A 27,700-nucleotide genomic window follows, 5' to 3' on the forward strand; every position below is an offset into this window, starting at 1 on the left:
ATAACATAAATGTTTCATCCTTGGCATGCGGCCGCCTCAGGGGCCGCGTGTCATCAGAAATGGCACTGACATGCGTGTCAGAGGTTCGCCATCACTGCTGTAAGGGGTAAGTAAACACTAAATGTTTTTTATTAGAAATTTATTAGAGATTTCTGCCATAAATTATTAGCAACCAAGAAATCATAATTCTTTCAGTTTGTGTAGGCTCCTTGGAATTTGCTACACTGTGTTGAATCATTAAACATTAAACTCTCTTGACTCGTAGAGAGATCTTGCGGTTTGTGCTCTGTGCCAGCAAGCTGGAATTTGTGTCTTTTTCTCATCTGGTCTCTTGCTCATCATTGGTAAAAGCTGAGGATCTTAAGCAACATGATTTCTAAGGTGAAAACAAACTCTCTCTCTCAGGCTGACCCAATTTTATTACCCAGTGATACAACTAAGGTAGCAACATAAATGGGCATGACTTTCCCCTCTAATCATAATTTGCAAGAACTGCAGGCCTCCGTGGGGATTTATAGTTGGCATTGTGATGACTTATTCTTTCATTACTTAAATCGAAAACATTTTACTCCTTTGTAATGCACACTTATACAAAAAAGAAAAAGACTGAGAATGTACAACTTTCATGCAGCTTTTTGTTTTTAAAATTGAAACCCATTCTGTCCCATGCTCCATTTGCATGGTGACTGTTAGGGAGATCTTTGTATATTCTTCTGGTACATTTAATATTCTAGTACAATTATCAATTCTGCTTACTCTCAGGGTCTCTTTATTGAGGAGCATGTACGACAACTAGTGAACTTTAAAAAATGTGAATATATAAGCTGTGTCAGGTTATGGAACACATACATCCTACAGAGAGAGCCCTATGGTAAAAGGAAGCACTGTTGGGAAAGCAGCTGTAATTGCGCTTCGGAGAGTAAAAGCCATTGTGTTGCCTCCTCAGCAGAAATTCACCTCCCTAAATGAAAATCTGATAAGTTTCCCAGTTTCCCACAGAGGGAATGACAGAGAATTTAATGAGAAACGCCTTGGAACCGGACCTGTTACTGTGTGATTATGCATTCACTAATCTCTCTGTAGGGTACAGAAAAAGGCAGTCTTCCCTGAGAGAGTTTATCTGAAGAAAAGGAAAAAAACACATCTAGAAAAATATCACCAAACAGAAATGTCTTCACTTTCCCATTCAGATCTACCGACATCCCACTGGACTGCTCGTTTGGCTTACAAATAACAAAATCATCAGGATTTGCATAGTCACCTATTTTTAAGATTGAAAATGAAATTGAAGTTTCATAAGATGACTAATTTATTGATACTTAAATGCAGTTTGCAAAAATATGAGTGCCTGAAATTTTTAATTTGGACTCAGAATTTGAGAAGTCCAAATACGGTGGCGAGGTTACCTGGTCTTCTTATTCTTGTTGTAGGAGCCATTTCATATCTTACATGAAATTCTCTTAATCATCATCTTCAAATGAGTTTTATTCAACACCAATAGCCATACTATAAGCATTTTGGAGCACCTAAAATATCCTAGGGACCTATAAATATAATTACATACCCAGTTCTGTGAATTAGGAGCATATCCAATACCTCCACTAAGTGTTTAAGTCAGAGGAATACATTCAAAATTACTATCAGCGAAGAGCATTTCATAAGTTCCTTTTTTTAAAAAAGGTTGTCTTTTTTAATTTTTTTAAATGTATTTTATTTATTTTTTACAGAGAGGAAGGGAAAGGGATAGTTAGAAACATCGATGAGAGAGAAACATCAATCAGCTGCCTCCTGCACACTCCCTACTGGGTATGTGCCCGCAACCAAGGTACATGCCCTTGACCGGAATCGAACCTGGGACCTTTCAGTCCACAGGCCGATGCTCTATCCACTGAGCCAAACCGGTTAGGGCTCATAAGTTCCTTTTATTAGCTTGAGCCTGGTTTGGGCAATGTGCAATGAGGACAGCTATATTTCCTCTGGAATTTCAAAATCTGAGAGTACGTTGATGTTAACATGCACAAAGAATGGAGTGAACAAGTTACTGAGTGAATAAAGGAATGTTTCACTAGTTGAGTGCCTTGTGCAGAGCAAGAACTCTGAAAATACTGAATTATTGGAAAGGTAAGGGAATGGTGGTGGAAAGTTATGTTATAGCTATCCTTATTTGGAGTGTGTCAAGATGAGATTACTGATATTTCTTTAATGAATTTCTAGGAGGCTTATGGAGAGAGTGGGATCTCAGTCAAAACAGAGATGGTCAAAAATTTCATGTTTAACTAAGGTTCTAGAACTGTTGTCAATAATGATATTACTCTGACCATTCCCCTCCAGATTAACTCAACTATATTAAGTCCCTCATAAAATGTTAAGCCTGGAATTGGGCCTCATTTTTAAAATCTTTTGATATAATCTCACACTTACCTAATTTTTTCAATATACGACAAGGCTTTACAAATATATTTATTGCTTCATTGACAATTTTTTTCATGTGGTTATCCAGTTTCACCTGAAGACAAATAATGTCCATTTTTGGATACCTCAACATTCGGAGACTCATGACTCATGCTGTCACTGATGACAAAGCTGGAATTGACATTGGAGATCATATGGTGAAGGAGAAAACGAGACCTAAAAAGTGACTTGTGATAATTATATGGCAGAATCAGGACACAGCACAATAAAATAAAAAGTAAGGACTCTTGATATCTAATTTAATATTTTTATTACAAAAAATTGCTGAAATACTGATGGATGACTTGTAGCTCAATTGTCTGATGGTATGTCTGAGTGTTGTATATGATTCTTAGATGTAAAAATGCCCCCACTGACTCAGCTCAGGCTGGGTTCTCCTCCCTTTTCTCCCAGAGAATAAGATGTAGGAGGTAACTTCTTCGACACCTAATCATCTGATAATCTTATTTCAAACACTGCTCATTGCAATTGGACTGACTTCTAAAAAAGAAAATATGGAGCATGTTCATTTATCTAAAAGTTTCTTTCAAAAGATTTTAAAAGATCAATTGGCTTAAAATTGATTTTACATGATTAAAATTTTAATGTAGCAATGAAGTAAATCTTAAAGGAGAATTCCTTTGACAAGTTATTTTTGTTTATTTCCCATTACAGCCATTTCTATAATATTGCTTTTATTTTTCAAATTTACTGTGCAACTTTCTGCAGATGAAAAAATGGGGCCAGAATTCAAGTTTTGGTTTAGTGCAATATTTTCATTTTGTTATTGAAAATGTGGGACATCGTAGCTTGGTTACTGTCTCCTTTGGAAGACTAAAAAATGTTAAAGTAAGAAAATTGTTCAGGTTTTTATTTCAAGATCAATTTTATAGAAATGTATCAATCAGATTTATGGTTTTATTTTCTATCACATGAAATAAATGCATCTAAGATGATATAATTATTAAATCTGGAAATAACTTTTGTTAGGATCCTCTATTGTTGTCACATGATTTTGAACTGCTAGGCCTCTAAAACTCAGCTAAAAGAACAAAGTTAATTTTTATATATCCACACTCTCAAATTAGTAGAAGGAAGTGATTGTATATTTTGTGAAATAAAAACCACAGTGTTATATATCTTATTAAAAATCTTACTTGCCTCTACTGGTGTTCCAAATAAAGAATATCATAACTTAAACATAATATAATTAAATTGAAACATCAGTGTGAAAGTGATTCTCATCTATCTTCTAGGCAAATTAGGTACCTAAATTTTAATGTAAAATTCATTGACATTTTTAGATGAACATAATCACAATTAAACAACTTTATTTGATATTAGATGGGTCCAGTTACTTTAAAAATTTATCAAAAACCACATAAGTAAGGATCCCCTTAGAAAGTTCTAGGTATTAGTAAGGAATTATATTTCTACATGTTTTCTGTACATGATGAGTTCATTCAATTAATTAATTTAGGTACTTTTTGCTTCAATGAGCTTTAATTAAATGTAATTGTGTATGGCCAGTAAATTAAAGGTAAGTATAATTTAAAGGTGTTTTTTTTTTTTAATTTTTAGCTTGGCGCTAAATTTTGAAATTAATGAGTCCTGACTTGCATAATATATATGTGGTAGCTATCTTACTTTAACCTTCATTTACTAATCAAATCAAACTAGGGGTGCAAGATAAGCTATTATTTTTTAGTTAACATAAACTATCAGCAACATTAGCCTAATGCAATATATGGCTTGCATTAATTTACTTGGTTATTAATCATCATTAATATCATCTTGTCTACTGTTCTCCTGCTCTACAATGTTAATTTTTATGTGTACTAAGAACTCGATATACAGTGCACATTCTTGACAATACATTGAAATAAACTAGAGTATTATTTTTAGCTTTATACTGTGATATAAAGTGATATGGAAGTTGGATAAGAGTTGGACATATCTTTGTTTGCAAATTTCCATTGTTTCATTTAACCCAGGAGAATTTTAATATAAAGTTTGGTAATTCATTTTATATTTTTTAAAATCATGCATTAAATGCAGAGAATGTTAAATTAAATTATTGGCTTTATAATAAAACACTATACTAGAGTATATGCATGATGTTTTAGTTGATGGATGGATTTTGTATACAATTATTTATATTATACACATGTGGGTATAGTTTGTTTTTATTAAAACAAAGCAAGCTGCTTAAATTGTAGTAAGTTCAATTTTGACAAATTTCCACCCAAAATAAAGTATGCTCTGTTTTTTAGAAAGATTATCAGTATTCTTTAAAAGAAAAGAAGCATGCTTAAATAGAAACCACAAACCTCCTATGAACTCTTGCTCTTTCTATAAAAGACATTCTTCTAAACATTAGCTTTTTATTGCAATATTTTGGAAGCTAAACACTTGTATATCATAGAACTCCATAAAAATGATTACCTAAGAAAATAAATAAATAATGTAAACTCTCTTAAGTCAAATTTTCTGATTTATGCCCAACATTTAGTATTTGGCTTGACAATTAAATGCCATTTTTCAATTTATCAAATTCCTAAATTAAGTTCCCCATATCACACAGCTGTCTTTTTAAAAATATACATCAGAAATTTTCCTTATAAAAGAGGAAATCTATTCACTGGAATGATTTCCATTAGGACAGGAAACTCAAAGGGTGTTCTACTGAGTAATAAGAATGTTTTTGACAATGGGACTGGACCTGGGTGACTGTCACACGATTCATCTCCTTCAGCTCTCCCTGTGTTTCCGGTAAGTGGGTTGCTCCCCGTGGATCTATACAGTGGGGACGGCAGAGGGTCATAGAAGAGGTGTTTTAAGTACTCCGGTTTCATAGTGTATGCTTGATGGACAGAATGAAATGTTTTCCTCCAGCTGCTCAAGAATGAGGGCAGGGAGTAGATGAAAGGAGAAATAAAGGCAGGGCAGAATTAGATCTCAATAAATACTGCAAACTTAGTATACTTGTACCTCTAATCCTCTTCCTTATCTCCAACTATTAATCCCGTCAAAATGTCCTTATTTCTAACCCATTATAGCCCCGCCACAATTTCACATGTCATGAATTTATGTATGCACACACGCACGAGTACACACACACACACACACACACAAATTCAAGCTGAGTCTTTGGTGTACTGAAGAGAATTTAAACATTTTAAGATGTAGAACTAAACTTACATTATCTGAGGTATGGTAAAAATATATAATAAAAATAAAAAGTGCAATGAACAAGGAAAATGAAAAAGAAATTCACATGTTACATATGGGCTATAAACACACTTATAATTCATTAAAATGGTTGTGTCATATTAATTAAAATAATAAAAGTAAGAAAATATGCTCAATGCAGAGGTACTTTTTTAAAAAACACAAAAAACAAAAGTTAATAAAATATTTTATCTGCATCAAAATATTCTTTGGAAACAAACAAACAAAAAAAAACACATGTCATGTATGTTCTTTTGGGTTGATCTGTAAAAGTCAAAAAAATACATAGTCCACACTGTTTAACTTCTTGAAAACAGAGTCCTAGTATGCACTAAGCATTAGGCAAAAAGCTTCATGTCTTACTGAACTGAGGCAGTGTGCTCCCTGTATCCGTACAAAGAATTCCAGTTCAGTTCCTACCAGCAAACATTTTTGTTTCAGTCCCACTGAAACAAATGCCCTGACTTCACTGCGGTGTAGTGGAGCTGAAGCTGTGTCCAAATTTTTCTCCAGAGCTGTAAAGACACCTGTGGAAACTCCTGAGGGGGGCCTGTGGCTTCTCACAAGGCCAAGATGAACATTATCCAAAACGAAACTTGAGTCTGTATTTCACTGTGTTGGGACTTTTCCGGGGTGCAGAAAGGGTCGGGACCTTTGGCTTGGCAGGATTAGGTGGCTTCTTCTTCTCAGGAACAGTAACTGTGAAAGAGAGTTCTGGCTGCTCAGACTGCTTGAATCTTGGCAGGAAGTGGGTAGAGATGTGCTGAGGTTTCACCCTGGGGCTGCAGCCTCGTTTCGCTTTCCCCCTCTTGTTGAGGGCCACGTACCACTCACGTCCCGTGTTTTCAGTTCTATGTATTGCTGAGGCATACGTGTTATAGCTGTTTTCTTGAAATCGCTCCCTGAACTTGCAGTCATCTGTAAATTTGGCCTGGGGGAGGAAACAGACATTTAAGTAGCAATAATATTTTCAGTGTGTGATAAAATGAGATCTTGTACAATAAAGGAAAAAACAAATCTTCCATCGACCCCTGCCCTCCTACTACATTCTCTTTTATAAAGAAATACTTGCTTGTTTAACAGTCTTTATTCATCTCTATAATGCTGATTTCTGTTTATTATGTACTTAGTAAAATAATATCAATATATATAAAAGATAACAGGAATTATTATTATATTTAAATTCTGGTACTGCTTTTAAGTTACTTTGAAATTTGTAGTTAAAAAATTAACTTATAAGATGTTCCCCTCTTAAGCCATCAAGAAAATAGAACTGTATTACTAAGAAACAATTGCATAGTAAAACATGAATTCATGATCAGAGAAATGCGGTCATGTTATTCCTTTGAAACAATAATACATTTTTCAGTGTTATCAGTGGGAACCATGGTACTGAGAGAGGGCTAGCATATGGCTCTATTAATATTGCATGTGTTAGATTTCTTTAGGAGAAAAATATATCTTCACACTGTGATACAAGAGGCTATATCTGATGCCGGGAAGAAAAAAATTACTCTTTTGAATCACTAGCAATACTTCAGCCAAATCTCTCTCTCTCTCTCTCAATCTCTCTCTCTCTCTCTCTCTCTCTCTCTCTCTCTCTCTCTCTCACACACACACACACACACACACACACACACACACACACACACACTATCTGCCATTGAAATAGTAGAAAAAGTAGACAAGTTGGCATCTATTACAGTGCAGCTTGGTAAATGGAATTATGACAGCGAAATGCAGAGAGAACAATGATAGTGTAAAGGAGGGGAATCTAAGAGAATGAGATAGCAGGAAAGAGAGCTGGAAAGTCTTCTTAAAAAAGGTGACCTTTGAGCTGAGACTTAAGGTAGTGAGGCAGGTGATGAGGGATGTTCAGGGAGCAGCGGGAACAGCATGTTCACAGGTCAGCATGACACTACTGTGAGTAATGCAGTGTGACTTCCACTCAGGATGCACGGGAGAAGGAGCAAGAGATGAGGCTGACAAAGTAGGCCAGCATGAGCTCGGCAATGGCTTAGTAGTGGAAACAGAAGGAATATGGTGTGGGGGAAGAGGCTGAGCATGGAGTCAGACAAACATGTGATCAAAGACCAATTCCGTCAAATGAGGTCTTAGCTTAAGGTCCTTATATTCACAATCCTTACACGCATAGGGCTAGTAGTGGGAGAATCAAAATATATTTTTCTAGGGAAAAGATCTGTACCTTTCATCAAACATGAGTCCATAACCCCCAAAAGAATTATAATTCCTATCCTAAACCAGACCACCAGGTTTCACAATTTCAGGGAGCGCCATTTGTATAGAATTCCTGGGCTTGGAAATACCCAATAGTTGATGCCTATATATAAAAACACTATATATATGTACAGTAAGTCCTCACTTAACATTATCAATAGGTTCTTGGACAATGAGAATTTAAGTGAAAGGGAATATAAAGGAACCAATGTTGCCATAGGTTAATTGCTATAAGCACAAGGTAAGTTCTTTGACATATTTTCTCATCACAAAAACATCACAAACTTCTAAATAAAGAACCAAATCCTTCTAATACTAAGCTTGGAAAGAAATGTGAGCTATACAGACATTTAAGAAAGATTAATGAAAACAAGTAAGAGAATTCCCTTCTAACCCCTTATTGTAGTTCAGGGTCAAGGGCAGCCAAGGACAATTAGACACACCAGTTCAGCTCATGTGTGTATCTTTGGGATGCAGGGGGAAACGAGAATCCCCAGAGAAAACCCACACAGACATGGAACAATGGCAGATACCACACAGACAGTGATGCTGGCCAGGATTCAATATTTTTTCCTCGTCAATGTTATAATGAAATGACATTGAACAAAGTGATGTTATTTGAAGACCTGCTGTATATGATACACTTTTTCTATGTCAGACCAAGATGTTCTACACTGAAATTCAAAGTCCTTGATTTTTCTAATTATGCCAAACTTTTTTTCTGCAGTGTAGATCACAACACCAATCTGAAAGTCTAAACATTGCAAGGCCATCTACACAGATCTGTTGATATGGCCACATGGAATGTTGTTTGTGCAAAACACGGACAACAGAAAAAAAATAATTCCAGAGCATCTCCAACAGCACATTTACCTTATGTGTGACATTTTACACTCAAGTGTAGTTCAATCAATAAAGCTCTTAGTTTGGGGGCCATGTGGCTATATATCTGGAACGTCCGCAAGGCTACTGTGATTCTCTGGATTTGACCTCTAGTAGACGGAAGCAGGTGTTTTTCTCTCATCCTATAACCTACAGCCTATGTCTAGGCCAAGGGTGCTGTGCTGACATCACTTTAGAAGAGCTCATTTATTGCTCCTATTATTTTTTTAATTAAAAAGACTTTTTTTACAAATCAAATCTACATTTGTCTATAGGTGCCTAGCTCTTAAAAGTACTTGAATGCTCTTTCACTCAATTAGATAATCCCAAAGCTTTATTTCAAAATAAAAGCTATAGACAGCCATTTGGAATGTTATCTGCTACATAAAAGGATAGGCAGTAGAAAGTTGTGAGGGATTTCATTTTTTTAAAGTAGCGGTATAATTATCGTGGCTAACATTTTTTTCTCAAAATACATTTTTAAAACATTTTTAAAAGTAAATAATACATTATACCTTGACCTGACTTCTACTACTGTTTCACAGAAATCCATTTTCCTAAAATAACGATAGCTGTGATTGCTTTATCCAGTTTTCACAGATAGGTTTAAATGTACTGCATTTATGTAACCTATTTTTTACCCTGACATTGTCAAAGAAAATAAAGGAAAGGCATGTCATTTTTAGTGGTGTGGTACACACACACACACACACACACACACACACACACACACCACATTGAATGAAACCTGTAGCAATTCCACCTTAAGGTCTTCACATGAGTGAGAGCCCACCGATTCCACCCACTAAAATTATTTCATCTAAAAACTTTCTCTTTTCCTCCTCAAGATTCATGTTCTGAAGATCTTTCTTAAGAGAAAAGATGGCTGTTCGGGCTCTGGATTTTTCCAGGGTCACCTAATTGTCACCCGGGGTAGAAGTATTCAGAACCTGAGGACCACACACTACTAGCAGTCACTCAGTCCTTCTAAATCCCACATTAAGACAGGAGTACAGTGGTCAGACTGTTTTGGCTTTCTTAATTGACTTCTCATTTAATGTTTTGTCTGAAAAATTCATCCAGCTATGATGGAACAGAACCATTTGAAACAAACATTGTAGGGAGTTTTTTCATCAGGAGATCTAGTTTCTTCTTGAGGTACCGACTGCTCCTGTGAGTTCTTTTTCAGACAAGATTGTGACCCTGAGCAGAGCATCCTTATAGCAGAGTCAGTAAGCAGCATAGGTCTCAGCTACAGGAATTTAAATGCATGTACATTTACCATGACACAATTTTGGATAATAAGTTTTCTGGGCTACCTTTAAAATCTCCTTTGAATTATAAGAAGTCCTTCAGCAAAATAGTACTTTTTGAATAATATAACTGTATTATTTCCCTAGGAAATAATAGTGAAGTTGATACAAAGACCTTTTTCTACAGTTAAGCTGTGAAGTGGACAGGTGAATCAAGTTTCAAATAAGCTATTGAAAACAAGACCTCCATCACCTCATTGCCCTACCTCCATTGGCCACTACAACAAAACCAATTATTAAGGGGTTCATAAAGAACCTCTATGTTTCAAATTCTTTTTTCCCCCCACAAATTTATTCTACAGATGGTTGTTGACTATATTACATGCCAAACACTGTGCTAGTCGCCACTTTTACAAGGAAAAACAATATACACATTGTCCTGCCCAAATTCTTTGTTGACCTAAATTATCTATGTTTTTCTCTTTAATTTGTCCTTGATCTTGCAAGTGTAAAAACAAGTTACATTCAATGGAATATTAGTTAGCCATAAAAAAGGAATACAATCTTGTGATTATGACAAGGATGGAGCTAGACAGTATTATGTTAAGTGAATTAAGTTGGACAAAAAAAGACAAATACCATGTGATGTTACTTTTATGTGGAATCTGAAAAACAAAACAAATGAAAAAGAAGCAAACTCATAGGTACAGAGAACAAACTGATGGTTGTCAGAGACATAGAGGGTAGGATGTTGGGCAGAAAAGAAAAAAGGGATTAAGAACTACAAACACCCAGTTATAAAATAAATCATGGGGATATAACGTACAACATAGGGAACAGAGTCATTAATATCAGTATAACCATGTACAGTGTCAGAGGGGTACTAGACTTATTGTAGAGGTCATTTTTCAAGGTATATATGTTGAATTACTCTGTTGTACACCAGAAAATAATTTAACACTGTATGTCAACTATTATTAAAAAGAAATTTAAAAAATAGTAACTAGGTTAGCAAAAAGTTACATTTATAAGCCATAATTGCAAAATTAAAAATAAATGTTCAAATCAGCTAATTTCTATGTAATTTAATATAGTCCTAATTAACAAAACAAATAAAACTTATTAAACTATTTTTTTGCTTGAATAGCTGAATTATTCAGAAGGAAAACCTGGTGGTGTTAAGGAAAACAAGAACTTTGGGATTAGAGGAACACTTTACTGATTATACTCATCTCTGCACACAGTAAGGATACATGGATAGTTAGAAGAAAGATCAAATTTAGTTCAAAGAAGGTAAAACTTTGATTAACTGGGATATTCCAAAAAAAATAATAATTGAAATCTGAGGGTCAATTAAATCAAACAAAATGCTTTCTGAAGTTGTATTTTAAAAGTATTTCTAAACCCTTTTAAGATAGTTTTGTTTCTTAGTAAATATCATGTGGTATGATAATTAAGGATCTTGTAACGAATGAAGTGAAGCTATTCAAACAAATACCTATTCTTATTAAGTGAACTGTAGAAGTAAATGTGCAATTTGTGAAAGAGGTATAGAAGTGAACTCAGACTGGCACCTGCATAAACCTTGATATTTGCTGGTTATTTAATCAATTTTAATTCTTTATTGTATTTTGTTTTATTTAATTCACCTCTTTCCCTTAAACCTTATAAAGTTAAGAAATAACCAAATATAAGTAATTAAAATGTTTTATAGGCTGTAATATTATTAAATAATTAAAATATTATTATAGACTATAATAAAAAACAATTACAGACCAATTGTGCTCTAAGCAGTTTCCTTGCTGTATGCATTTCTACTTCTCGTTCCCTTGCTTCCTTGAAGTGCTTCTTGGTTCCCATCCCCACTCCTACTAGTGGGCTGCCCCTGACAGGTGCCCTTAACCTGAGCTGTTTTGCATGGTTGTGTAGGATGTTCCCAGCACAGAGGCACCTGCTTTTGATGATGAGTGAAGGCTGAAAACCAGGCCCTGCTCCAATTGCTCCCAAGCCAAGTACCCCAGAACAGGGCTCCATTCTCACAGAGAGGCGGCCTTTTACTCTTTACTGTGTAGCCATACAATGCTCTCTCCAGGACATGGCCACATTTCCTGCTTAGCCCTGCCCAACTGTCCATTATATATCTCAGTTCTTCCTACTCAACAACCAAGGGAACATACAAGTTGGTTTAATAATAAACTAACCTGAAGTCATGTAGTGAAGAATGCCAACCATAGGATTTCTAGTCCAAATTTCATGAATTGACTTAAAATTACTCAGGGACTTTTTTTTAAAGAAGATGGCACTGAAAGGGAAGATGGAAGCCCCTGCCCCTCCCAAAGCCAAAGCTAAAGGCTTTGAAGGCCAAGAAAGCAATTTTAAAAGGTGTCCACAGCCACATACACACACACACACACACACACACACACACACACACACACACACACCTTCCCATGGCAGAAAGAAGAACCATAGGTCACCCACCTTCCCACAGCAGAAGAATCTATTGCTTAGAAAACACCTAAATATCCTTGGAAAACCACCCCAAGTCGAAACAAGCTTGACCACTATGCTATCATCAAAGTCCCCTTGACTACCAAGTCAGCCATGAAGAAGATAGAAGGCAACCATAGACTTGTGTACCCTGTGGATGTCAAGGCCAACAAGCACCAGATCAAAGAAGCTGTGAAAATGCTCTTTGACATTGAAGTAGCCAAGATCAAAACCTTGATCAGGCCTGATGGAGAGAAGAAGGCATATGTTAGACTGGCTCCTGACTATGATGCTTTGGATGTTGTCAACAAAATTGGGATCATCTAAACTGAGTCCAGCTGCCTAATTCTAAATACAAAAAATTTTAGACTGTAAAAAAAAAATTACCCATGGAGCTGATTCCAAATGTGGATTCCCCAGGTGCTATGTCCAGAAATGGTGTTTTAGTAAGTCTGAGGTGAGACCCTGGATTTGTATCATTAACCAGCATCCCCTGAGATTCTGATGCGGGTGAAGTGAAGGCCACACTTGGAGAAACATAAGATAGAATTTTTCTTTCTAATGCTCTTAATCACTCAATAAAGCTGGGCTATTGAGGTGTTTTACATATATTATTTAATTCTCACAATAATTCCATAACTATTAGAATGTTCTTATCTGATTTTCCAGTCAGAGATGTAAGGAAAATGATTCATCTAAAGCCCCACATTCATCAAGTGCCAGGGTAGGCCTGTGACTTCAATCTCAGATCTTCTGATTCCTAGATTCAAGCTCTTTCCATAACACCACACAACCCACGGGCATCTCCTAGGCTTTTATAGTTTCACCTGCCCTGAAGTTGTTTCATGGTAAAATACTGATGAAAACCAAATGCCACTCCCCAAGCCATCAGAGAAATATAACACCAGCTCATGCCTTATGCTAAAATGGATTTCTGAAGCTACAAGTCACATCCTCACAACCAAATTTTCTCAGTAAAATAGGCCTTCTAACCAGATGCACACAGTGTAAAAAGAGGGAACACTGATCTTTACTGCAAAAACAGAGTCCTGAACCCATTTTTGAGCTTGAATTACTACACATTCAACTTTACTCTCTAAATGGAAAGCTCTTAGAAGACAACGGAAGTTTCTATTCAGTGTCTTTATTAAGCTCATGGTTTTGACTGGAAGAGGAGAATGCTTAATAAGTTATTGTTTTAATGATGATAACTATTGCTTAAGCCTCCATTTCACCTTTGCAGTGAACATGCCCAGCTCTAGGGACTGCCCACTCCTCCTCACTCTGCCCCCAGCACAGGAAGTCCAGTTCAGACTCTTATCCCAGGCAAGCCAGCTGGCACCCTCCAAAACCGGGAAAGGAGGACGTTCTCGTCCTTGCTTAGGGCTGATCAAGCACACATTCCAGGCCTGTTTCGTAAACTCTGCAATTAGCTTTCCTTCCAAACATGATCCCCTAAAACCCCGAGAAACAAAAATAATACCACCACATGCTTCTCTCTGGATCTTTAAAATAAACTGAAATGTTTTTCTCCAATAGGCAATGAGCTGTCATGCATACTTTAGACTGAAGAATATCTGATAACCACCTTTTCTGGGATTTACATTTTTGGAAGGAAAAGAAAAACGAAGTGCACAATCGGACTCTGAAAGAATTATGACTATGAGCATTGGAAATCCTTGTCTCATTAAGAGCTTGAACCTGGGAATTTTGCTTTCAAATTAGGTTCCTTGGAAAAAGAAAAACCCAGGAGATAAGGGCTACTCAATACATGAAAAGTTTGGACCTCAAGGAAAAAAAAAGGAGTCAATAATAAATAGGATTTGGGAATGGTCTAAATATCTGAGGGGTCACAGCTGCCTGACCCCCAAATCAGAAAGTCTTCTAAGAGAGGAGATTGAGGGTCATCAAACAGCTGCCTGAGAGCAATTCAAGTTTGTTTTTAACATGAAATGCTGATATAGTTTCCAGACACTAGTCTAAGTGTTTTACATGCACAAACTATCACAATAGATTGTAACTTGAATTTTCCTACTTTCAACCTTGATAAAACCAAGGAATAGAAAAATTAAACATAATGATACAGTTTAAGTTAAGTAGAATTACACAGTCTAATTGTGCTCTGAACCACGATGCTCAAGGCCTCTTACATCTGGACCCATCTCAGATAAATGCAGAAAGGCTCTCTATTGGACTTTCGATAAACACAACAAACCTGAGGAGAGAGCAGGAACAGTGTCAAGAAGGAGCAGGAACAGACAGACAAAAAGATAGAGGCAGAGAGAGAAGGAAGCTCAGTTCTATAAGGGATCCCAGGCTGGGAATGATGAGTTCAGAAAGAGGTCACAGCGAGGGCTCTGACTAACCCTCACGACTCTTTGCGATGCAATTTTCTACTCCTACTCTTTCTGATTTCCAGTGCACTTTGAGAAGACCATACATTTTCATCCTTGTAAAGAATGCTGAAAAAAACTGCATGGTAGGATTTGATTGCATTGTATATTTAGATTATAGTAGCAGAGGTTTTAAGGAGAGCTGCATGTAGATTAGTTAGAGTATGTACATTGAATGAGTGCAAGGAGCAATGTGTACTAAGATGGCTGAAGTTCAAAGAAAACTTCTAACAGAGTTAACAAACTTAGCACACAAAAGAAATCGGAGTAAATGTTGCCCAAGTCTAACCATTCTAGGCTGATATCTCTATTTCCCATCTTTGTGTCCATTGACAATGATGCATTTTCTAAATGAAGATTTTCTGTGGACAGCACAGATCTCTTCTCTGTTTTGAAAGTTCATCTTAACGGGGGTTCCCTAAGAAAGTCATCATCACATTGAATAACCAACATTTGTCAAACTCAGTGATAAGTTCTGTGGCAAACACATCCCCCTTTTTCCAGATTTTAAAAGCAAGCATTGAGGAAACACAGAAGTAGATGGGGTAAAAAAAATATTTCAAAAAGAGCTTGGAATGAGAGAGACAGACAGACAGACAGAGGGAGAGAGAGAGAGAGAAAGAGTTGGGTGTGGGGGTGGAGAATTGGGGATGGAAAAGCAAAATATTCTAAAGATAAACCACAGTATTTGTTCTTTAAAATGTAATATAAAAAGTATTATTAAATCATGAAATTATTAATTTCTATAAAATAATAGGTGAAAACAATGTAATTAGTTCCAAATAAAACATAATATCTTCTTGTAAACTAACTTTTACCTATCAAGCATTATAGCCTGAAAAGAGAAAGACAGAATTTTAAAAGGATATAGGTCTAGTTCAATCACTTAACTGTGTTAACTTAGGGAAATATTTAAATATCTCTGAGACTCTTCCTCTAATTATGTAATGAGATACTGTGAGTCAAAGAGCTTTTAAAGAATTCTGAAAATACATTATCTTTGTCTAGTAACTGATATTTAATATTCTGATTGTTAATATAAAAACCAGGTTGAGAATCTACAATTTTCCATGAATGTTTCTCAACAGACTATTGATTTACTTTCCCCATAATTATATGAACACTTTACATTGTTTATTTCAAATTTACTTTATAGGTAAAACTCTAAACGTAATCTTTATTAATTTTTAAATTGTTTCCAATCTTATTGAGACATAATTGGCATATAACATTGTGTAAGTTTAAGATGTACGTGATGACTTTATACATAGAGCAGGTCCTCGAATAATGTTATTTCCTTCAACACCATTTTATTATAGCACTGCTGAGAAAAAAAAATCTATTTTGGGCTGGGTCCACTGTCTGTGTGGAGTTTGCACATTCTCATAATGTCTGCATGAGTTTTCTCTGGGGACTACAGTGTCTCCCCACATCCCAACCATGTGCACTTGAGACGAACTGAACTGGCATGTCTAAATTATTCCAGTGTGAGTGAGTGTGGGTGTGTATGACTGCACCCTCAATGGAAGGGTGTCCAGGCCATGATGTGTTCCCATCCGGTGCCCTGAGCTGTTGCGACCCTGAACTGAATAAGCGGCTTGTAGAAGAATTATCTTACTTGTTCTTATTAATCTTTCTTAAATATCTGTATAGCTCACATTTCTTTCCATGTTTAATATTACAAATGTTTGGGGTCTTTATTTAGAAGTTTTGTGATGATTTGTGATGAGATATGCCATAGTAATTAACTTGTGTTTATATCAATTAGCCTATGGTAAAATGGGTTTCCTTATACATAGTTTTGCTTAAATTTGCAGTTTCCAAGAAATTCTTGATGACATTAAGTGAGGACTTAGTGTGTGTGTGTGTGTGTGTGTGTGTGTGTGTGTGTCAAAATGATTATAAAGATACTCACTATATGCCTCTACACAATTATTAGTTTGAAACAAATCACAAATTACACATTTAATCCTAAAAATATAAGGTTTTTTTGCCTTTTTAATTTTCATACAATTTTATAAGACAACTAATTCAAGTACTGTAAGTATATTAAAGTTACACTAACAATTTTTCAACATGTTTAAGTAGAAATTGATAACAGGAAAGAAAACATCTGGGATTAAAACGGATAATTGCTAGGATTAATACTATTTCTAAATTCAACTTCTTTCAAAATGAATCACTTTATAATTTAATTAGGTTTCCAGCGAGGGGGGAAAAAAGTGCTAATAAAAGCTCTGATAAGAAAAAGTGGGCTTAGACAATTGGTTTAAAAAGAATCCGCATAATCATGGGGCTTAATTTTTTATCTACAATTCAGCTCAAAGTCATCAGAATGACTTTTATATCAAAGGGTTTCCGTGAGTGACAAGAGCAAGACTTGCTTTGTACTGTTTAAAAGTCATTATTCCATGAAATAACTTTAGCCTGCCAAAATGAGAAAGAATAACAGATGCTGTTTTTGCATTATCTGCATTATTTCAGCCAGCCATCCTTAGACATTTGGGTCAAATTTCTGGAAATTTGTTACTTGCTTTTGACAGAGGAATCATGTATCCTAACCTCTCAGTTTGACCTTTCTAATTGGCATCCATTTGTAATACTTTGCTTTCTGTGGCAATTATCCTTAAGCTGGCCTAAGTTTAGCCTATTTTTTTTTCATGTACTAGAGCATGAATATGAAAAAAAATCAATATTTTCACCCAAAACAAACTAGTAAGAGAAAGTTTTTATACATGCACTGCATATTGTTCTGATGGATTTTGAAGGTGTTTCAATCTTTTATAAGCTTGAAGTTGAATGAGGAGAAGTTATTCCATGCAGATGTTTGGTCATTGTTTTCTATTCTATATGTGGATTTTTCAAAATCAAAATTTTAAAAATAAAGTGGCATTTCCAAAGCAAGCAGAAATCTGCCCCTTAAAATAATTTAGAAAATCAAAAAGCAATTATTTTATGAATACTATATTATAGCTTGCTAGAATATAATAACCAGCTCAGAAAACAAACTAGGTAAATCATTTTATAATTCTGGTGTTGGGTGATTAAAAAGGTAATAAAGGTTTTTCATTTATCTTAATAAACTGAAGTTTCAGTAGATTATTATATTTAGAACATCATATACTAATAAGTAATATTTGTTGAGCACTTACAATGTACCAAACACTGATCTAAAAGCTTTACATGTGTTATCTCCTTTAATCCTCAAATAACTGTAGAAATCTCTTGAATTCTATTGCCTCCTCCAAGTGGTATTTAACAAATCACATTTAGATGGTAGGGGAAGTCTTACACACTGAATCAAATGGAGTTCTCGTTGAGTTTTTTAAAGGTCTGTAAAGTAGAAATCATAAATAGTAAATTTCAATTGATTGCACTCAATTAAAACTTCCTATATATTTTGAAAACTGGAAAAGTGATCTTTCTCTAATTCATGTAATACAAATGAAAGGGAATAAGGATTAAAGGACTATCATTAAAGACTTGCTTTTTCAAATGACTTAAATGTGACAAAACTTAGTATACTATAGAAAAAGCACAAATCACTTTTAAGTGCTGTGCATATATACTAATAGAAATTAACAGAATCTTTGTGTAGGAAAACTAAGCTAAACATATTTTATCACCTTTAAAATGTGTTAATGCTTCTCAAGTAATCAACATTTTCAGAACAAAGCAAAGCAATTTATAACTTATAAATTGCTTACAAAATGTATATGGCCTGAAGAAATGTTTATGAGTGCAAAATTAAGTCTTTATAGTTTTAAAAATTGTTTTTGATGCAACAAAAATGTAAGATGAGTATTTCACAAATGGATCAAATAAAATTTCTCTATATAAGGTCAAAGTGGTCTAATTATTGCTTTTTCCCCTCCATACTTATTAAAATAAAAATATGTTATATTACCGTGACCCGATTTTTGACATCATGAATAACTTGTAAAATTAAAAAAGAACCTGATCAACTAAACACACATAATCATCATAAATATATAAATTTAAAATGTTATATAATATGTTATTTTCATAATATTTATCTCACATGGACAACATTTAAACAATAAATAATGGCAATCACTTGGAGAATGTAATTTTTAAATGCAATTATCCTTAAAATTTTTGAGGACTCTATCTTTTCAAGTAAATAAAATATTTACATGAGCACTTACAAAAACACATACAATGTTTTGGTTAAATGTACATATAATTTTACAAAAACAATATACATTAAGTTCTTGGGGCAAATTTTCCTACCTACTTATTAATTTAGAAAGTCACTTCATTCCATTGTACAAATGTAAAATCTCTGTAACACCTTCGACAAATATAAAGTGGTTCTACTTACACTTGCATGGAGTTTTCCTTTTTTTGACATCGCTAAAAATTTGTTGCTGAAAACTCCTCGTATTCCTACAATCCCCTGAGACACAGCAAATATTTCCAAAATACCTAGGATGACAGAAATCCCAAAATAAAACACAGAGTCCTCCATATACCATTGTGAAGAATTAAATTTCTACATAAATCCTTTCCATTCTTTATTAATGTGATTTTTTGAAAAAGTATTTAACAGTTTTTGTTATACTCATTATTTAAAAAGAGGCTAGCAATCAAATGTTCATTTAAAATGATAGATTTCAAGATTCAAAAGTGTAGTTCAACTTCCTTAGTAATTCTTTTTTTTTTCCTACAGTCACTTTTAGTAAATAATGGTTGACAATATAATCTTTTCAAGTTCTAAAGAAATTGAAGGCAGAAACCGGTTTGGCTCTCTGGATAGAGCGTCGGTCTGCGGACTGAAAGGTCCCAGGTTCGATTCCGGTCCAGGGCATGTACATTGGCTGCGGGCACATCCCTGGTAGGGGGTGTGCAGGAGGCAGCTGGTCGATGATTCTCTCTCATCGATGTTTCTAGCTCTCTATCCTTCTCCCTTCCTCTCTGTAAAAAATCAATAAAATATATTTAAAAAAAAAAAAAGAAATTGAAGGACTTCGAAAACTATTTTTCAAAATGATTCTCATGCATTGTTTTTCTATCAGACAATGAACTATTTAAAATTAAAGCACATAACGTCTGTACTGAAGATGAGCATAAACTCGTGAAAGTCTTAAAAACATAAAAACAATACTTTTTTACATAAAAGAAAACCATCCTCTCAAACCACCATAATTATAAAAGTACAAATCCATATATACCAACTCGATCATTTAGTGAGCAGCTTATTTAAAGATTACACATAACAAGATACTAAAGGCAGTGTAACTCACGGGATTATTGGCTCAATGAGGTGTTTAATGGATTATGGTTTGAGACAACTTGTATTTTGAATGATTTTTCTGGAAAAAAATTTAATGAGGTATTTTATTTTGTTAATGCTTATATTTGCTATTTCATAGTTAATATTATCAAGTCAAAGTCCCTCTGTCTCCTATAATAATTTGAAAGCCCACATCTACTTGGTCAAGAAAATCACACACCACAGTTCACAGAGCATTTTAAAAAATGAGACTCAATCTCTATGTAATTGGAATTCCTGCCTGTTTTTCTGTGTTATATGAACACAAGAAAAGCATGGTGCTTTTTGTTAATTGCCTACATCAAATTGTAAAAATAAAAAAATAAATAAAATAAAATAATAATATAGTTCATTGGTGCAACAAAGGGACCTGTCTTAGGAAGAAATGAAGGAAACAAGATGGGAATGACAAGGGAAAAAATTTCAACTTTTCAATATTTAATATTTTGAGCATATAACTGATTAAGATCTCAATAAGACTCTGCTGAATAGAAAAATTCACCTGATTTTCTCGAAATAATCTCCCCCTGGAGTATTTTAAATACATACAAATTTATTCAATTTACAAAAAAGTGGTATATTGTGGATATGCATACATATTTATAAATACATATGAATATCTTTATTGAGCACTTATGTTGCACAATGTGAGCTAATACTTAGAATTGCAGCAAATACAGCTGCTTATTTATTAAACTCAACTGCTGAATAATACTTGATCAGAAAGCTTATGGGGGGGGGGAGGAGTAGCAGAACTATTATTTTTGTTATAAATGTTCTTAACCCAGAATAAAAAAAAACACATCTCAAGAAAACTGCAGCTACCAATTTTGTAGTAGATGTTTCTTTAGAAGGAAAAAAAAAAACACCCAAAAACTATTTAAAAGAAACTTCTTTTGCTTTTAGAAAGAAACTGCTATCTCAAATTCTTTATTGCAAAATGTGTTCAAAATGCTATTTCTAATAGATTTTGCTATATAAATTGACTTTGATGCACATCCAAAGATTTAGAAGCATTATCATTTTATCAAATAGTAACAAAGTACACAGAATATTTTGTAAAGTTAAAAACACTATAGGATGTAGCAGGTTTAATAAAGCATAAATAGATATCTGATGCAAAGTTATATTTCTATCAAAATTACAGGATGATCTTGCAAAGGGTATTAGTAATTTTAGATATCTGAGAGATGGGGAATGGAATTGTGAATACTGTGTAAATATGTTACAAAGTGAGACAGAGAGACCATGAGAAACTGTCTCTAGGTGTGAATGATAGCTGCAAAGGAGACAATATGGAGTGCATAGAAGAGACTGGTTGCATGTTTTCCCCCAATTTATCCACGGTTCTGCATTGTTAGAGGTGTTTTATTCCATTCTCTGGAAAATTACCTGGTTTTGTAAATGCAAATGTATTGTGTACTAGTGAAAAAAATACATGGTAGCATAAAAGATAAAAATGTCACTAAGTATTTGCAGGCTAACATTTAAGAGGTCAAAATAAAAGGGCTCCAAAAACATTTGTTTAGTGGAAACATTGACTATGTAAACTATTGGTTTCAACAACTAACATGTTCTATTTTTTAAGAAAGACCCATTTTTACACATTTAACTTCTTTTCTACAACTGTACATTCTGTGTGGATATATGTTATGTAAAATTTTCATTATAATGAATTTTATATATGAGGAAGATGAAGTTCATAATATATGTGAATTGTTATTATTTTATTACATAGTGCATGGTTTCTTTTCTTGTAAGTTCCAGTACTGAAATTATAGATTGTCTGAGAATGAAAGGATTTTTATCATTTTAAGAAAATTATATCTAATTGAAAGCTTAAAAAATACTTTTACATATATCATTCTACTTAAAATTATGAGGACTATAGGGGGAGACATGAGATTCAATAAAATAATAGTTTTTTCACATAGGCAACTTTGATATCACCTTCTAAGTCCTAATGTAATTGTGGCATAATATTGTGAATGTTGTTAAAATCAGAAATTCAAAAGTAATTTCAGTCTCTTTTTCTAAAATATCAGAGCAGATTCTATAAGCCCTATAATTCAACTTCCTGCCACCCCAAGAGATTACTATGATTTTACTATGCTAAATCTCAGTAACTCACTAAAGGTTTGTGTGTTTTTTTTGCATAATATACTATATAATAAATCTATGTATTTTAAATCATACATATATAAATCCCAAGAAACATTTCTCAAAAATGGATTCTTTTTTAATTTCAGTAATTTCCTGACTCTTATTGTGAGTCAGTAATAATAAATTTGATGGAAATTTGCAATGTATATTGTGGATGCCGGGATGGTATCCTTAAGCAAAAGTGTGTAAGGCAAAGTGTGTCTCACAGATCATAGATAGTCAATGAATGTTCCCTAAGTTGGATTGTGTTCTTTGGCCCTCTTTCCCTTTTCAGGACACCCACATGCACACATCCATATTTTAGCACTCTCCTGCTATTTTGGCCCTCTCTTGCTTGGGGAGTGGAGCAAGGGAATGGCAGTCAGTATAAATGAATTCACATTAGAGTGCTAGCAACACGGTGTTATCTTTCCTAGGGTAGTCACATTTAAGAGGAACAAAGGAAAAGTGTAGTGCTCACAGAAGGAATTTTCATACAGGAATTTTGGGGTTGACATCTAGGTTGAAGGAGGCAAACATTTGGTGTCTCTCAGATTATACACACACTGTTTAATCCACTTACTTACAAGCATAGGCATGCAATGCAAAATAAGTGTATTTCAGGAAGAAAATATATACCTAGATTTTTTAGTCTGCTCCAGATTTTTTAAAACAATAGGACTCTAGTAGAGACAACTAAATAATTATATAGGCTTCTTTCTTTTCTCTCTATTCCTAATAAGACGCAGATACTCCATATAAAGCCTTCAATACCCCATCTGAAAATCCCAAAGAAAAATAATTTAAAACTGAAGTTTCTCTATTTTTGTTCACACAGCAACAGATGTGCTGTGTCATTATAAAGTCTGAGTCTTAAATATCCAGTTTATCTGTTTTCATTGATTAGATTAGTAACACAAACTAATTGAGTTTTTCTATGCAATAAATACAGATTCTGCTTTATCTAGGCTTGGGGACAATATAAAGATTGATTCTACATGACATCAAAATTGATAGTGAATTCAGATTTCTGAAGACCAGTAAAATTAAGGGTTCAGTTTAACCAAAATATATGATTGGAATTTTCATATTTTATATGAAGACTTTGATTTTCTATGGTTATAGTCTTAAACTTTTGGTCCCTAAATTGAGAAGTACATAATTGCCTATGCTTTAATAGCCCAAGATAAGACAGCAGAAGCCTTGTATTGAAACTAACTTTAATCAATATAAATTAAAGCAAAGCCTTTGTTTCTATTCAATAATTGGATTTCATCATCTATTTTTGTCCCATCTTTCTTAATCCTTCCCTGGTATTCCCCCATAATAAGAGTAGATGGGCAATAAGCTTGATTCTTTTCTCTGTCTTCAAAACTTGGGCTAACTATTATATAAGAGAAATTAAGAGTATATTAAGTGGTATATTTTAGCTCAACAAATAGTATTTCAAAAATCTATGGCCAGTGTGTACTTCTCACAGTGAAACTAGAAAACATTCACAGTTGCAAAAAATTTTATGTCACATGATAGTTGGGAAATACATATATATGTTTGATCTCACAAATATCACAGAAAATTATTGAGTTTAAAAGAACCTGTTAGATTGCAGCTTCATAGCAAAGTTTTGACTCTTTTCTGAAGTAGCAAGCTGTGACACACACACACACACAAAAATGTTTTCTGTCATTGCTCACTCACAGACAGTAGAATTAGGTGATGAGGTAAAATTCTGATGTATCCTCTATTGTCCTCTATGATACCAGCTCTTTCAATGTCTCTTGTGAGACTTAGACAAATGCTTCCTCTTGGACTGTAACCAACAGTCCATGACCAATGCCTTAGTTGGCATATGTCAGGAAACCATCAAGTGCTGTGCCTTCAAAGGGGTATGTGACCAACTGTAATGACCAGGCTTCTGTTTCTCTTTCACAGCTACTTAAGGGCAGAGACTCATTTTAAATTTCCAAATTGCATGCCATTCTAGTAAATATGACATGTTCCATACACTCTTCTCTTCATGAATCAATGGTAGCGAAATCTTATGAAGTAGTATTGGCCACTCCAGGCATCACAAAGCAGAAAAGTCACCAGGATTTGAACCCTTTAGTTATTGTTCCCTCTGTGACAAAAACCTATGGAAGTCAAAAACAAAAAGATACCCCACAATGAGCCCAATAGTAACCAAAATATCAGGCTGGGTGAAATAGGTATCCTATATTGGGTGCATGAATGAATGGATGAATGAATGATCACATGCCATGTGAAACACACAGACTAAACTCTGTAAGGCTATGGTAAATTGGAATTAATTAGGCAAGTGTTAGTTTAAAAAAAGTTCTTTTAGTCACTGTTTAGAAAACATCCCTGTTCTTTTGTAGGCATTTTTCAAAGTGAATTTTAAAATAAATTAGATCTTAGAAATAAAATATTGGTCAATGTCTTCTGAGCTGAAAATATTCTTTGTTGAGCTGTTCTCTTTTTCCTTCCTATACTTTTCTACAACTTCCCTTGGGCAAGGCCTAAGCTGAATTTTTTTTTTTTTTATGGTTCTATCCAAGAGAAGGGGGTGAATGTCTTGGGACTAAGTCTGTTTTTCAGAGATTCCTAGCACACAAAACACACCCCAGACACTCTTTAATTCGCTGGGATCCAAGCTGCTGTTTGTTGCATGCTAACTTTGGGTTAACTACAAGAACAGAATAAAAAAGGTTTTCACGTAAGATAAAGGAGGAAAGAGTCCTAGCAGTGGGCAATGAGCCCGATGTCTGATGGAGTAAAGGGTTTAAATAAGGATAAATGAAATTACTGAAAGAGACCTAACTTTCCTGCTCCTGAAATCTCAGAAAATTCCCCTTCACCCTATCACCAAAGGTGGTGAGTTGTTTTATAATGGTGACATGAACCTTACAACATAGAAATGGGCTCCTCTAAGAAGCGTGTGGGAGTCCCTGGGACTTGGGGAGGCGCATGTGGAGGGCCTCGCTCCGGTGTGCCCAAGCCACCCGCCACCACGTGCAGCACAGCCAGCTGGAGCTGCACAGCCGGAGCCGCCAGCCTGTGGCAGGGGGTGGGCGTCGACCCGCCCCCCTTCCAGAGCGAACCTCCGCCGCGGGGAGATCTTTTTCACCCCGCCTTCTGAGCGCCAGGCCAGAGGCTGGCCGGCCGGTACCCCCCACCGTCGTGGACACCTCCCCTCTGGAGGTCAGTCCCCCTGTGGCACCCGCGCTCCTCCAGAGCCTGGAGGACCAGAAGCTCAGTGGCCTGCATGGTCCTGGGTTTGAGCCGGGGCAAGTTACCAGCCGGTTTCCTCATCCTTCAGTGAGGAATGTAGACGCTCAACAGATGAAGGGAGCAATTTCCGAGGGCCAGGCACTGCTCTCGGCAGAAGGAAAATAGTAAGTGGCCGACACAATGAAACTTTCCGAGGGTGGAGATTGAAGCACACCTGGGAGCGACCAGGCTGACGCTCGTGAGCCGTGACAGCAGCGCTGTGTCCGGGCCACCTTGCCCCTGTCTGCGGCGTCGGCTGGAGCTGGGGGCCAACCTGATGGACTAACCCCGCGGGAAGAGCGATCTGGCCCAAGCGAGGAAAAGCCGCGGGACCGCCCCGTCAGCGCACACCCCCAGCTGCCTGGGGCAGTGAGAGGAAGCGGAGGAGGGAGGTGGTATCTGGAAATGCTGATGGTGGGGGAAGACAAGAGAAAGGAGAAATTCGCGAAAGAAAGAGCTAAAGAGAAAACTCAGAAAGAAAATGTAAAACCTGGCTTTAAAAAAAAAACCTACACAATTTGCACCTGTACCGAATTGAACCTCCTCTGAATTTCTTTTAAAATAAAGGACTTTACCCTAATTGTCCTTGGGGACCAAAGACTAGCCGCTCTTTCTAAAGGTGTTGTCTTCCTCTCAAGATACTAAACGCTACTAAACCCAACGCTAGAGCTAAAATGCAAATGTCCACCACGATGCCCTTTCTAAACGTGCCCAGTTTGCCAGATCACTATCTTCTTCCAAACAGGGATACCTAGTCTCCCCTAGAATATACATATACATTATTCTTTATGTGTATAACGTGCACATATGTATACACCATAGATATACCTATGCATATATGTTAAATACTATATATATATATATATATATATATATATATATATATATATATATTGATATTGATATTCTTTGGGGGTTTATGGTGGTGGTTCAGGGGATATGTCAGTTTCATTCTTCTAAAAAAATAACAAGTCCTGGGTAAGGAAAAGGGACACACTTGGATGCCTATTGAAAAAATGCTAGCCTCGTAAACAGACGCAGAAAGTAAAGAGAAGCTGAAGGAGGAGAAAGAGGGAGATTTCTGGGGGTTTTTTCCAGGCACAGGCAAACTGGAAACAAGGTACTATCTCTGTGCACCAGCCTCCAGGGAGCCTCCACTTCAGGAATCGCCATTCCTTACCCACGAGTGGGGTGCGTGTGTGCACGCCCTACAAACGCATCTCTACCCCACCCGCCAGGCTGTGTCCTCGGCCCCGGGGGCTTCGGCAGGGGAGCCGGTGGCCCTGGGAATGACCGGTTGTCCCTCCCCAATGTCCGGCCACCCGCTTAGGACAGGGCTTTCTAGAGAGCGAGCAGAGCGAGCAACTTACTTAACATATTGGCTTCGTGGGAGCCATTGACTTTGCCATCCGGGTAGATCTGCAGATGGAAACCGATGCCCACTCTGCAGTAGAGGCTGCCGGTCCGGCGTCCGGAGGGCGTCCACTGGAAACTGCTCTGCTCCGAGCCGCTGCCTTGGCTGCCCGGAGAGGTCGCGGGGGAGGAGGCGGAGGAAGACGTCGCGCTACTGCTGTTCCGGCGGCTGCTGGAGCCTCCCGGGATCTTACCCGTCGCAGCCGGTCCGAGGTGCCCTTTGGGGGCGAGGCGCTTCTCCCCTTGAGCCCAGGCGCTGAGGATCAGGTGGCTGAGGAAGAGGAGGAGGAAGGACAAGCTCATTCTTCCAGCCGCGGGGGTCCTAAGTGCATCTTGTAGGGCTGGCTCCGGGCTCTGTAGCCCCCGCGCGGCTGCGTGCCTCTGGCGCTGCCCCCCTCGCCGCGCCGGGTGGACATAGCCTCGGGGGAGAGAGAGGGAGAAGGGGAGAGAGAGAGGCCACCCGAACGGATCTCGGCGCTGGCACTGGGATATTTATAACGCCAGTGATCTCACTGCTCGGCGCACGCCTGCGAGGCTTCCCCTCACCCGCCGCTGGGTAGACTCTCCGGCCGGTGCGAGGAGGGCGCCGGGCGGTCCCGGGGGCGGGGGTGTGGAGGAGGGAGGGGATGAGACCGAGTGAG

General features: G+C 36.4%; 1 protein-coding gene and 1 pseudogene across 2 annotated transcripts; one reads left to right on the forward strand and one right to left on the reverse strand.

Annotated features, from left to right (window-relative positions):
* Positions 1–6,262: 6,262 nt before the first annotated feature.
* On the reverse strand, positions 6,263–27,362 carry FGF5 (fibroblast growth factor 5; the record flags this gene model as incomplete). Its single annotated transcript, XM_079776317.1, has 3 exons — positions 6,263–6,613; positions 19,284–19,387; positions 27,017–27,362. 3 exons carry the CDS (start codon positions 27,360–27,362, stop codon positions 6,263–6,265), a joined length of 801 nt encoding a protein of 266 aa, XP_079632443.1.
* Positions 12,352–12,872, forward strand: LOC307102209 (large ribosomal subunit protein uL23-like; annotated as a pseudogene). The gene is made up of 2 exons: positions 12,352–12,452; positions 12,497–12,872. The product of its transcript is annotated as a large ribosomal subunit protein uL23-like (transcript).
* Positions 27,363–27,700: the final 338 nt, after the last annotated feature.

The sequence above is a fragment of the Cnephaeus nilssonii genome (genome assembly GCF_951640355.1).
Source record: "Cnephaeus nilssonii genome assembly, chromosome: 1".
NCBI lineage: Eukaryota > Metazoa > Chordata > Mammalia > Chiroptera > Vespertilionidae > Cnephaeus > Cnephaeus nilssonii.